The sequence below is a fragment of the Haliotis rubra genome, unplaced genomic scaffold (assembly GCF_003918875.1).
Source record: "Haliotis rubra isolate DU_JTF1 unplaced genomic scaffold, ASM391887v1 Scf86, whole genome shotgun sequence".
NCBI classification, from domain to species: domain Eukaryota; kingdom Metazoa; phylum Mollusca; class Gastropoda; order Lepetellida; family Haliotidae; genus Haliotis; species Haliotis rubra.
In genome coordinates this window covers 1,520,140-1,533,450 of record NW_025767590.1, presented here as the reverse complement: position 1 = coordinate 1,533,450, position 13,311 = coordinate 1,520,140, and the positions used below count along the sequence as shown (strand labels likewise).

General features: G+C 38.5%; 1 protein-coding gene across 6 annotated transcripts in view; it reads left to right on the top strand.

Annotated features, from left to right (window-relative positions):
• The window catches only part of LOC124262932 (rho GTPase-activating protein 7-like), a 234,708-nt gene that overhangs the window by 96,977 nt on the left and 124,420 nt on the right, over positions 1 to 13,311 (top strand). For 5 of the 6 annotated variants that reach the window (XM_046697533.1, XM_046697534.1, XM_046697537.1 and 2 more), the window contains one exon: positions 7,356 to 8,819. In XM_046697533.1, coding sequence (XP_046553489.1) covers positions 7,356 to 8,819 — 1,464 coding nt within the window. Of the gene's footprint in view, positions 1 to 7,355; positions 8,820 to 11,686; positions 11,835 to 13,311 lie in introns of those variants that run through there. The other variant, XM_046697541.1, reaches the window with a different exon arrangement.

Here is a 13,311-nt window from a genome sequence, read left to right as displayed (position 1 = left end):
AGCAGGTAAGATTAGAAGTAAAGTGTTTCATAAATAATGGGCTTAAAGTAACATGATTGTTTGTAAAGGTAAAATCAACACCACTCTCCTTAGAAATGCTTCCAGATTTATTGCTTGTATAAATTTGATACAATGTAATATTATCTGAGTGTCATGGCGATACTGGAGAAGAGTAGTGTGGGAAACAGTATCAGTAACATGTGGCACTGGTCTACAGTAAACTGACCTAGATTCTGCTCCTCCATCTAATGAATGTCCCTTTACTATTACATCCCTCCATACTTATCCTAGACTAAGGCTTAGTCTCTGAATATATATAATTTTGATAGTAACAAACAAGCCCATTTATATTGAAAAGGAGCCCTAGGGAGACCAGAGATTCAGAACCTGAGGAAATCTAGACTTGCTTTATTTAGGGCTTTAGCACTGCAGAGAGGGCTTGGCAGTAGGGAAATTAATGTGGTTCAGGGACTGTGAGACAGACTATACTTATCCCAGCTTTAGATTATAAACAGTACAAGCCACTTGTTATTCTGTGTGTCTATCGCCCTGCTCTCTAGGTCGCTAGGCCCACGACCTACTCACAGATAAGGCCTGATGGTTGTATGTTAATATTATGAATGGATTCACAACGAGGAACACATGGCTCACTGCAGTTAAAGCTGTACATCCCTTCAGGAAGTGGCTGTTGTAGAGTGAGTTTAGTTTTATGCCACACTTAGCAATGTTCCAGCTATATGGCGGCGGTCTGTAAATAATTGAGTCAGGACCAGACAATCCAGTGATCAAACACATGAGCATCGATCTACACAACTGGGCTACGATGACATGTAGAGTGAGATCTAGCTGATCATTAGGTAGGATATATGTGAAGACTTGATGATTGAATGCAATTTTATGCTACATTTTAGTTTCATCGCAGTCTTGACAGTTTATCCATAACCTCCAAGGTGATTTTAACATGTAGATTTGTACCATTGTGGTAGAACTAGACAAATGCTTGGTCTGATTATATATCATTTTGATAGTAACAAATGCACTCATTTAAATTGAAAAGCAGCCCCCGTGAGATGGGAGATTCAGAACCTGATTAAATCTAGACTTGCTTCATCTAGGGCTTTAGCATTGCAGGGTGGGCTAGGCAGAAGGGAAAATAATGTGGTTCAGGGACTATGGTAGAACCATCCTCTCATCCTGGCAATGTCGGTTAATAAGATCTGGAGCAGACGAACCAGAAATTATAGTGAGTGAGTGAGTTTAGTTTTACGCCACACTCAGCAATATTCCAGCTATATAGCGGCGGTCTGTAAATAATTGAGTCTTGACCAGACAATCCAGTGATCAACAGCATGAGCATCAATCTGCGCGATTTGGCTGAAATTATAAGTGTGAGACATGATACCAGTGGTCAGGGTAAAGGTTCAGCAAGCTGTATTAAAATGGTACTACTTTATATTCTAGCTTTGCAAGGCCAGAGAGTCCATGTCTCTCTTGTCTGTATTATGTTTGCTGTAATGGAGCATCATACCCAACTAACAGGGTTTTGTGTTCACACTATCAACCACAGGTCTTCCTGATCCACAGAATCCATGTCTGTTGTAGTACCTATTTACTACAATGGGTCACCATTGGTGTTCACACTATCAACCACAAGTTTGATTGGTCCACAGAATCCACATATCTGCTGTATATCCTGTATCTGCTAAAGTGTGTCACGATGACCCAGTGAAATGGTTTGGTGTTCACACTATCAGCCACATGTCTGCTATGTGGGTCACCATGACCCAGTGACAAGACTTGGTGTTCACACTATCAACCACATGTCGGCTGTATACCCTATTTACTACAGTGGGTCACCATGACCCAGTGACAGAGTTTGGTGTTCACACTATCAACCACATGTCTGCTGTATACCCTATTTACTACAGTGGGTCACCATGACCCAGTGACTGAGTTTGGTGTTCAGCCACATGTTTGGCTGAAACAGAGCAAGTCACCTTTGAAGACTGCCATGTAAGGCATAACAATGCTTAAGCTTTGTTTATGTAAAATACATTGTAGATGATAAGTAAATGTTGCTGTGGGCGGCATGTTTGTGATTAAAATCCCAGACTTGTTGATCTTTTGATACATCAGGATATGTTTTGAAGTTCATCATATCAAACAACAGCTGATATTTTGAAGTTGATCCTATCAGTGACTTCAAGAAACTGTCGGGATGGATTAAGACTGACAAACAGAAACACTCAGCTTGAGGTATTTGTGTCTTGAAGAATATCAGGATAGTCTGTAAACATTATCATTGGGCTCTCCATTAGCACTGCATGAACAATCACCAAAGGAAAATAAACACAAGTGAGGCAAGACAGTGCAGGGAGTGCATCTTGAATTATCATCCACATTCACATCAACTTTACCATAGCTATGGGTTGGCATGGTAGGTCAGTGGGTCCAGTGTTGGTTTTCGGCATAATATAATTTGGGTTTGATTCCATAGCAGTGATGACACTGTCGATCTAAACTGTCAAATGATCGACCAATCAGTGTGTTTATTGGTTAAGTTTCAAGTGAACTGTGATGCTGAGACATCTGGGTCACCCATGTCTTTATCATTATTTAATCTAATTTCGTTATCAGTGGTCCAAGTTTTATGGTGTAGTAAAATCTTTGGATTGAATTTATAACATTTGGAAATAGTTGTAAAATCGATATGATATGTGATGAGCCCTCATGATGTAGCCTCATAATGATCCCAACAAAACACAGTCAAGTAAGTTGTCACATTTTGGATAAAATTCAGCTTGGTCCATAGAACATTCCAAAATCAAAACTTAACAAAATCAACTCAAATTACAATAGGTCAGATGTAGTAGGAATGTACCTTTAAGTCCTCTGTATATTGATATTCCACAACTGTAGCAGGAATGTACCTTTAAACCTTAGAGTATATAAATATATCACAACTGTAATAGGAATGTACCTTTAAACCATCTGTATATGAATATACCACAACTGTAGTGGGCATGTACCATTCAATCTTCTACATAGATATACTGCAACTGTAGTAAGAATGGACCTTTAAACCCTCTGTATATACATGTACCACAACTGTAGTAGGAATGTGCCTTTAAAACATCTTTAAATATAAATGTACCACAACTGTAGGGGGAATGTACCTTAAAATCTTCTGCATATAGATATACTACACCTGTAGTGAGAGTGTACCTTTAATCCCTCTGTGGGTAGTAAGAATGTACCCTAAAGTCCTCTGTTTATCAATATACAACTGAAGTAGGAATGTACCTTTAAATCCTCTGTTTATCAATATACAGCTGTAGTAGAATGTACCTTTAAATCTTCTGTTTATCAATATACACCTGTAGTAGGAATGTGCCTTTAAATCTTCTGTTTATCAATATACAACTGTAGTAGGAATGTGCCTTTAAATCCTCTGTTTATCAATATACAGCTGTAGTAGAATGTACCTTTAAATCTTCTGTTTATCAATATACAACTATAGTAAGAATGTACCCTAAAGTCCTCTGTTTATCAATATACAACTGAAGTAGGAATGTACCTTTAAATCCTCTGTTTATCAATATACAGCTGTAGTAGAATGTACCTTTAAATCTTCTGTTTATCAATATACACCTGTAGTAGGAATGTGCCTTTAAATCTTCTGTTTATCAATGTACAACTGTAGTAGGAATGTGCCTTTAAATCCTCTGTTTATCAATATACAGCTGTAGTAGAATGTACCTTTAAATCATCTGTTTATCAATATACACCTGTAGTAGGAATGTGCCTTTAAATCTTCTGTTTATCAATATACAACTGTAGTAGGAATGTGCCTTTAAATCCTCTGTTTATCAATATACAGCTGTAGTAGAATGTACCTTTAAATCTTCTGTTTATCAATATACACCTGTAGTAGGAATGTGCTTTTAAATCTTCTGTTTATCAATATACAACTGTAGTAGGAATGTGCCTTTAAATGCTCTGTTTATCAATATACAGCTGTAGTAGAATGTACCTTTAAATCATCTGTTTATCAATATACAACTGTTGTAGGAATGTACCTTTAAATCCTCTGTATACCAATATACAACTGAAGTAGGAATGTACCTTTAAATCCTTTGTTTATCAATATACAACTATAGTAGGAATGTACCTTTAAGTCCTCTGTTTATCCATGTACAGCTGTAGTAGGAATGTACCTTTAAATCCTCTGTATTTAAATATACAACTGTAGTAGGAATGTACTTTTATATCATCTGTTTATCAATATACACCTGTAGTAGGAATGTGCCTTTAAATCTTCTGTTTATCCATATACAACTGTAGTAGGAATGTAACTTTAAGTCCTCTGTTTATCAATATACAACTATAGTAGGAATGTAGCTTTAAGTCCTCTGTTTATCAATATACAACTGTAGTAGGAATCTACCTTTAAGTCTTCTGTTTATTAATATACATCTGTAGTAGGAATGTACCTTTAAGTCCTCTGTTTATCCATATACAACTGTAGTAGGAATGTAGCTTTAAATCATCTGTTTATCAATATACAACTGTAGTAGGAATGTACCTTTAAGTCTTCTGTTTATTAATATACATCTGTAGTAGGAATGTACCTTTAAGTCCTCTGTTTATCCATATACAACTGTAGTAGGAATGTACCTTTAAATCATCTGTTTATCAATATAAAACTGTAGTAGGAATGTACCTTTAAGTCTTCTGTTTATTAATATACATCTGTAGTAGGAATGTAGCTTTAAGTCCTCTGTTTATCAATATACAACTGTAGTAGAAATGTACCTTTAACTTCTCTGTTTATCAATATACACCTGTAGTAGGAATGTACCTTTAAATCTTGTTTATTAATATACAACTGTAGTAGGAATGTAGCTTTAAACCCTCTGTTTATTAATATACAACTGTAGTAGGAATGTACCTTTAAACCCTCTGTATATAAATACACCACATCAGGTGGCCAGTGTTATCAATGTTGCCGATATATCTACGATCACATCCAATATAGAGCACCTTCAAATGGTCATGTGAATATTAAGTTTCGGCTTACATCTGTACATATGATGTTCGCCACGTCTCTTTGGTCGATACTTTTTATCAGATAAAAGTTTAAAGGTAACGGAAGCTGGTGATAACGTGTGAAGCCTGTATGATAGATGGCATGTACACAGTTCATAATTAACACTATGGGTTTACACTGGTGATAAATGTCACATTAACAGGATTAAACACCAATTCAGGGAGGAATATTTGATCGTTATGATAGTCACAGACGACCCATCTCCCAGAATGGTACGTGGTAACTATGTTGTGTTCATAGATTCAAATTGGCTGACTATATTGATGGTATTGACCATTTTCTTATGAATGTCTGTGTCATACTTTTTGTGTCAGCTTCTGGTGGGTTGAATAGGTTTAAGGTTGTTTTGGATATTGTATTCTTTTAATATACTACAAATATGTATTTATCAAATGTCTACACTTCTGACACCTTTGAGTGTGCATTAAATATACTTTCTCAGTCCTTTCATTTCCAAAAAGAAGTGACTGACTTGTATAGTGCCTCAAAAAGTAAGTTTCTGTTACTGTAATATCCCTACCTCTATATTTGTTGTACTGTATATTACAGTCTATAAGCCGAATTTTGAGGATTAAAATAGAACAGTCTATAGAAGGGGGTCGGCTTATCTATGAGTTACGCTTTTGTCAACCTTTTTCCAGGGGTAAGAAAACAACATCGTATTACTTTGTGTGAACAAACAACAGACAACTTTGTCAGTAGAGACGCCAAATTTGAAATTAAACATCACTAGACAATATTATTTACCTTTTAAGTTCTAAGTTGTTTTTGCTGGGCATTGTATTATTTGCAGGGATTAAGATTACCGTGTGTATTTGATCCAGAAATAGCTATCAGCTGTGCACATGTTGCCCGGCGATCAAGTTCAAATATGCACAATAATATAATGGGAAGAATTCTGATGCAGTCATCATTAAAATATAATACAGAATACTGTTATTTAACCCAAAGAAATATATCCTAGCATTGTGTAATTATAATTACAGTTTTTGCTCTATAAATGTGAAATATATGTAATCAACACTAAGGTTATACGGACCCTCATGAACGTGGTAAGCGGAAGTTGTACGTACGCACATGGAATGGGGTAAAATAATCAAGCCATTTAAATTCACACATTTTTGCCGATGTTACTGTAAACTAGCAGTCCATGGAAAACGAGGCGGTAATCAGTTCGTGATATTATCCATTTGCTGTCAACTACAATTCATTTCGATGCATGAGTAGACGCAATATGATTGTGAATTCTTAGAATAATGTTGACCAAAGTTATCATTATTGGTAACTGCCAGTTGTCTGTGGTCTGTGTTTGCCAGGATTAGGACCCCATCACAGGGGATCGGCTTATGTACGAAAGATACCATTTTGACACTGTTTTTAAGGGTCAAGCTTGGGGGTCCGCTAATCAATGGGGTCAACTTATAGACGGTAATATACGGTAATGAGAATAAAAAAATATATGCAAAAATTAAAGCCTGTATATGCATGATATATAAAATCCTAAATAATATCATGGGCATATTATGTATTGGAATTAAAAATAAAAATGAATGTTAGTGGGCCAAACAGTCTCTTTATCACACCATGTTTTTTTATGTACATTATGTGAGATCCATCATTCTGTTCATGTGGTATGTTTAATATATGTGTTTGTTGAACAGGAACTTTGCGTTTTATTTTTTTACAATAAACGATTTTGTTGCAAAAGTTAAAAGTAATGTTGCAATCATCTCCTTTGAATTTGTACAGAATACTAGTATAAACAAATTTAAAATGCAGGGTTTTGTTTGTTTATTCTTTTTAAGTAAGCAGTTACTTGTTTATTGGTGGGTTGACATTTCTTTGACATTGTGAGAGATGTTAAAATGATGCAAACATACAAGACTTAGAGGTATTGGAGATTTTACTGGTGCTTCAGTCAGTTATCACCAGCTTGTCATTGAGCTTGTCACCTGGAGAACAAGAAATTTGAGTTGGCCTCCAGATGATACTAATCAGATATATGACAATGTGTCAGCACAATGTTGTGTTATCCCCCAAACTATCACAAGGTTGAGATGTACATCCCATATAGATTTCAAACCATGGAGCACCAATTTTGCATGAATTTTGTACCAATTTTGCATGAATATTTGATGCTGTGACAAACAATGATAGCTCAGTCATGGAGCTGTGTTCCCATTATGGTTCGTGTAAAATAATCATTGTTGCCTCCTCTGTCTAATGTAAGCCTTATCCATTTCAGGAACTGGTGGTCTCCGACGATGACGGCAAAACAACATCATGCCTACCTTCAGTTGATCACACGGAGCAAATCATCAGTCATGTGATCAACCAGCAACGGACAAAGAGAAAGAGCCGACCAGAAGGCAGTGATGATGCTGGTAGCCTGAGGAACAGCCAATCACGATGCAGCAAACACATAGCAGAGCTATCTGACAGTGAGCATAGTTACACAGACTTTGGTTGCCAAGTTCCACCAAGCCCAATCAAGATATGTAAAGAATATCTCTGTAAGAATTGTCCAAAATGCAAATGTGGTCAAATAAAGAAAAACTGTAAATGTGTTTCTGAGAAACAAAATGGACATGCTGAAACTACTGGTAAGAATTCAATTGGATGTCAGACAGTCTCATCAAAAGCAGACATAAAAGATGTAGAAAAGATGTCTAAAAGCTTACAAACCAAAGATAAACTGTTAACATTGCACAAGCATGGAAGGGTTTCACGAGCTACACAGACACACAGGAGACTCAAGTCTGCCCTGATGGAATCCGGGAAGCAGGGAGTCCCTACAAGGTCACGGTCATTTGAACGAACCCGGGAGATTGTCACCAGAGTCAACCCTCGTCAAAGGAAGTCATCTGATAGCGGTCTACCGAACAAATTCAGTGGAGCACTGACCATTGCTATAGATGAAAACATGCAGAGTTTAATGGAGGATAAATCCCCTGAGATGCAGGTTGTTGTCAACTCTTCCACTCCAGTCCTGGATCGCAGACGCCCATTCAGACGGGCAAACTCAATTGAAAATAGCAACAAAACGACTGAAGCAAGTGAAAGCTCGAAAGTCGATCAAAATCAAAATATGCAGTGTAACCAATCCATCGACTGTAAGGTGAAACCGAGTCGCGAAAACTGCCTTCAGAAACAACTAGTTGAACAAAATGGCCGCTCACCTAGAATACCACCTCGGCATTTGACTAAGAAACCGGGTGAAGAAAGCATAATAATCAGCCCTGAAATGTCCAGAACATGGCACGGGATTACTGGGACTGGTTTTTCAAAACCATTAGCACCGAAGATGGGTGTTGGTATGGTGAGTTCTGAGAGTGCCCCCCATTTCACTTTGCTCAACAGACGTAATGCTAGTCTTGCTAATATTGGCAATGGTATGATGACTATGGGCCAAGGTCAAGTTCATCGAAGTTTACCCCATATTTCAAAATCATTACTCGATGCCATGCATAAAAGGTATTGTTCATATCAGTATTCACAACAGCGCCACCTACTGGCTGTTGGAAGACCCCCTGTTAGTACTGAATCAGTACAAGTATTACAGCTGCCTCCACCCATCCCCCCACGGGTAACCCCTGTCGACTCAGACACACCCATCTCCACCCCAGGGAGCAGCCACCAGTCCTCGCCCCGCTCTCAACACACAGTCAAAGGGGAGGGAACTCCGAACAGCACACCTACATTGAAAAAGGTAAGACTTTGTTTATATCTTAGACCTCAAATTTATATTATGATAGACCCATTATGATTGTATTTTTTATTGAAATGATCTTCTGTTCTAGTCAACTACAGGGGTCACAGGTAACCTAGTTGTCTAACTTGCCACAATTTGCTGTGCAGAGTTGTGTCCCTTTGATGGACAAGGAACCTGATTGTGAGTTTGAATCCCAGTTCACACTGATAGGTTTGTGGTAAGCAGGTTCATAGGTTTGTGGTAAGCAGGTTCATAGGTTTGTGGTAAGCAGGTTCATTGGTTTGTGGTAAGCAGGTTCCAGGTTTGTGGTAAGCAGGTTCGCAGGTTTGTGGTAAGCAGGTTCATAGGTTTGTGGTAAGCAGGTTCATAGGTTTGTGGTAAGCAGGTTCGCAGGTTTGTGGTAAGCAGGTTCGCAGGTTTGTGGTAAGCAGGTTTGTGGTAAGCAGGTTTGTGGTAAGCTGGTTCGCAGGTTTGTGGTAAGCAGGTTCGCAGGTTTGTGGTAAGCAGGTTCAGAGGTTTGTGGTAAGCTGGTTCGCAGGTTTGTGGTAAGCAGGTTCGCAGGTTTGTGGTAAGCAGGTTTGTGGTAAGCTGGTTCATAGGTTTGTGGTAAGCAGGTTCGTCAGGTTTGTGGTAAGCAGGTTCATAGGTTTGTGGTAAGCAGGTTCATAGGTTTGTGGTAAGCAGGTTTGCAGGTAAGCAGGTAAGCAGGTTTGTGGTAAGCTGGTTCATAGGTTTGTGGTAAGCAGGTTCATAGGTTTGTGGTAAGCAGGTTCATAGGTTTGTGGTAAGCAGGTTCAGTAGGTTTGTGGTAAGCAGGTTTGTGGTAAGCTGGTTCATAGGTTTGTGGTAAGCAGGTTCGTAGGTTTGTGGTAAGCAGGTTCATAGGTTTGTGGTAAGCAGGTTCATAGGTTTGTGGTAAGCAGGTTCGTAGGTTTGTGGTAAGCTGGTTCATAGGTTTGTGGTAAGCAGGTTCGTAGGTTTGTGGTAAGCATTAGAGGCTTGCATCACTTTACTTGAATTTTTACTGTTCAAAGCAGCATCAAACCTCACTCACTCACTTACTCTAGTTCCCTACAGATGTTGATTTTGTGTTGTCGAATTCAGCCCGATTTTCAGTTTCTTCAGTAAATGGTAATCAATATTATTCTTGTGCCTATGAGTAGAGTCCAACAAAACAAACTAATTATATCGGTGTAATGAATCATATTATGGCTGGACATTCCTGTATTTGAAAACAGTCCCTGGTGTTTCTCTGTACAGGCACCAAATATGGTGTAGCGTATATATTCATTTATAACATCTTCCTTACCTATTGCCATCTGCAAGCATTTATGTACCTTGACATTTCAAATTCTGTCTGCTACAATGTCTTGTTTTGATTAAAATCTGTGAAATGGAACTAAATGATGAGTTATTGTTACATGTAAACTGACTGAAGTTTCATACAATCCTTCTGTATGCATTCAGTAGGGTTTGTAAGATGACAAGTGTGATTCTTGAAGATCAAACTTGAGGGGATAACAAAAAGACAATATAGCATTTTTAAACCTAGTTAAATTTTCAGATCAGAATCACAGTTTTCATAATGACATATATTTTGCAGGAGCATTATTTTAAAATTATATATACATGTATATATATAGATAGTCATGTCCCAAATACGTCCCATGGCTACCTGTGTAATAAACAGGTTTCTTATATGGGTCATTTGGTAAAGTTCAGTATGGGTCATTGCTCTTGTTATCAATCACTTATTTGTATAAGCTTAGGGCGATGGGGTAGCCTAGTGGTTAAGGCGTTTGCTCATCATGCTGAAAACCCGGGTTCGATTCCCCACATGGGTACAATGTGTGAAGCCCATTTCTGGTGTCACCCAACATGATATTGCTGGAATATTGCTAAAAGCGGCGTAAAACCCAACTCTCACTCTCACTCTCACTCACTCACTCACTCACTCACTCACTCACTCACTCACTCTACAAGCTTGAATATTTACATGGTGTTATCATACAGCTGGAATATTGTTGAGTATGCTGTCAAACCACATACAGACTGAACATCAGAAGAATTTAGAGAACCAGAAATACCAGGAACCAGCTAATATCTGTGTGAAAACTCCCTGTATTACTGGCACTGCCCTGGCAGTATAAACAGTAGGTTTACCAATGAAGGCACATCATGTGCACACAACCTGTGATGTCATGATTGCGCACTATTAACCAGCATGTGAGCTAGGGCAGATTTCTTTCACATCCTCTGATGGTGTGAACCCTATCCGTGAAATATGCAACTGTATATACCTCTTTGTCCAAACATGTGAATAATGTATGAGTTCTGTGAGTCTTTTAGAATAAGGAATCTACTGTTCCACAACTTGGGGCATTAAAAAAAATGTTTATGTTATTTTTATCCTTCAAAAGCGACACTTTAAAAACATTAAAACTTTGACACATGGAAGTTTAAAACTATAGATTCTGTGTACAAAACATCCAGAACCGATTTGAAATACATTTTCTGCTCTTCATGAACTCATGACACCATTTACAGACCAGCTATTGTCAAAGGAAGGATGTGTTTATTGTGAGGATGGTGTAGTACATGTTTAGGACAAAGATGCCACGTTCGCCCTCACAGCAGCTTACTATAATCAGGAAACTTGTGGCATTTGACTGTGTCTGTTGGGAGGAGGGAGACGTCCATTCTTCCGTTACTCTATCCGTTGTTCCTTCCGTTGTGAGCAGTCAACAGATGAGCCAAATCAGCCCTGATGACTAGTTGCTACTTGACCCATCCAGTTTCCTGGTACATTAGCTGGTATCAAGTCTCAGCGAGTTAATGAGTTAATCGGCAGTGTGACTGTCTTGCAGTTAGTTCTCATCATGCTGTCAACACAAGAGTGTATGTGTTCATTGATTAGTGACTTGTAAGAATTTTTTCGTGTTGGCTCTCCAAATGGAATTTACCATGAAAAAGAGGTATCAGACTTGGAGTCATCGGAGAGGGATGTCGCTGGTAAGTTCAAATTTCGTACAGTCATAATGAATATGGAAGGGTTTTATGGCTTTTTTCATAAAAAAAGCCATTGAATTGAGAATTGTCTCCATCTGTCATGGTCGCAGATATACTAGATATCCCTCAGATGTGTCAGTTTGTTGTTCAGAAAGTTATTTACCAATATTCCAGCAATATGAGAGTAGCCTGAACCAGACAATTCAGTGATTGATATTAAGAGTAAAGATCCACACCCTCAGGTAATGATCAACCAGTCAACCAAGTAACTAAACTTGACTACCCAAATCTTTAAGTTGTCACAGCACCTGTTTCTTGGGACCAATTCCGGTTTGCCACAACTGACTGACTGAGTTTGGTTTTACGCCGCTTTTAGCAATATTCCAGCAACATCACGGCAGGGGACACCAGAAATGGGCTTCACACATTGTACCAATGTGGGGATTTGAACCCGGGTCTTCGGCGTGACGAGCCAACGCTTTAACCATTAGGCTACGCCACCGCCCCAGTTTGCCACAAAGTTCAATAGGTTGCCAATATCAGTAGCACATGTAGTTTAGGTTGATTGTGGGCTGCAATCCTGCAGGTCAATATATTTGTACAGCTCATGTCTACTATATCAAACTGTTGCCTATCTTTAACTACTCTCACTCTTCAATACAGACCCGTGAAGATCCGGAGTAGAATAGGTCTTCTGCAACCCATGCTTGCTACAAAAGGCAACTATGCTTGTCGTAAGAGGCGACTAATGGGATCGGGTTGTCAGGCTGGCTGACTTGGTTGACACATGTCATCGGTTCCCAATTGCGCAGATCGATGCTCATGCTGTTGATCACTGGATTGTCGGTCCAGACTCGAGTATTTACAGACCGCCGCCATATAGCTGTAATATTACTGAGTAAAACTAAACTCACTCACTCACTCACTCTTCAATACGTGGTGTATTGGGACAGTCAACAACTATCTTGTATGGCATGTTGTTAGGATGAGTGTTGTTTTTAGTGAATGTTGTTGAGAGTGAGTTGTTTAGCAATGCACTCATCAACATTCCAGCTGTATCACATGTGCCTGTCATTTGTGAGGAAGGACCAGACAATCCAGTGACTGAAAGCAGGAGCATGCATCGGCTGTTCTTTACAGTGATCTTTATACTGACACTTAGTCTCTGAATATATATAATTTTGATAGTAACAAATAATCCCATTTATATTGAATAGGAGCACCAGTGAGTTGGGATATTCAGAACCCAAGGAAATCTAGACTTGCTTCATTTAGTGGTTTAGCATTGCTTGGAGAGCTAGGCAGTAGGGAAAATAATGAGTTCAGGAACTGTGAGACAGACTAGATGATCTTGCATCAGCACTCACATCATCACCTAGAATAACATCTAGTCTCTGAAATGAACATATTTTACAGAAAAAATGTTTCTTAAAATATATTCATAAAATATAATAAAAGGGAGCCCAGAGATTTTCCTCAT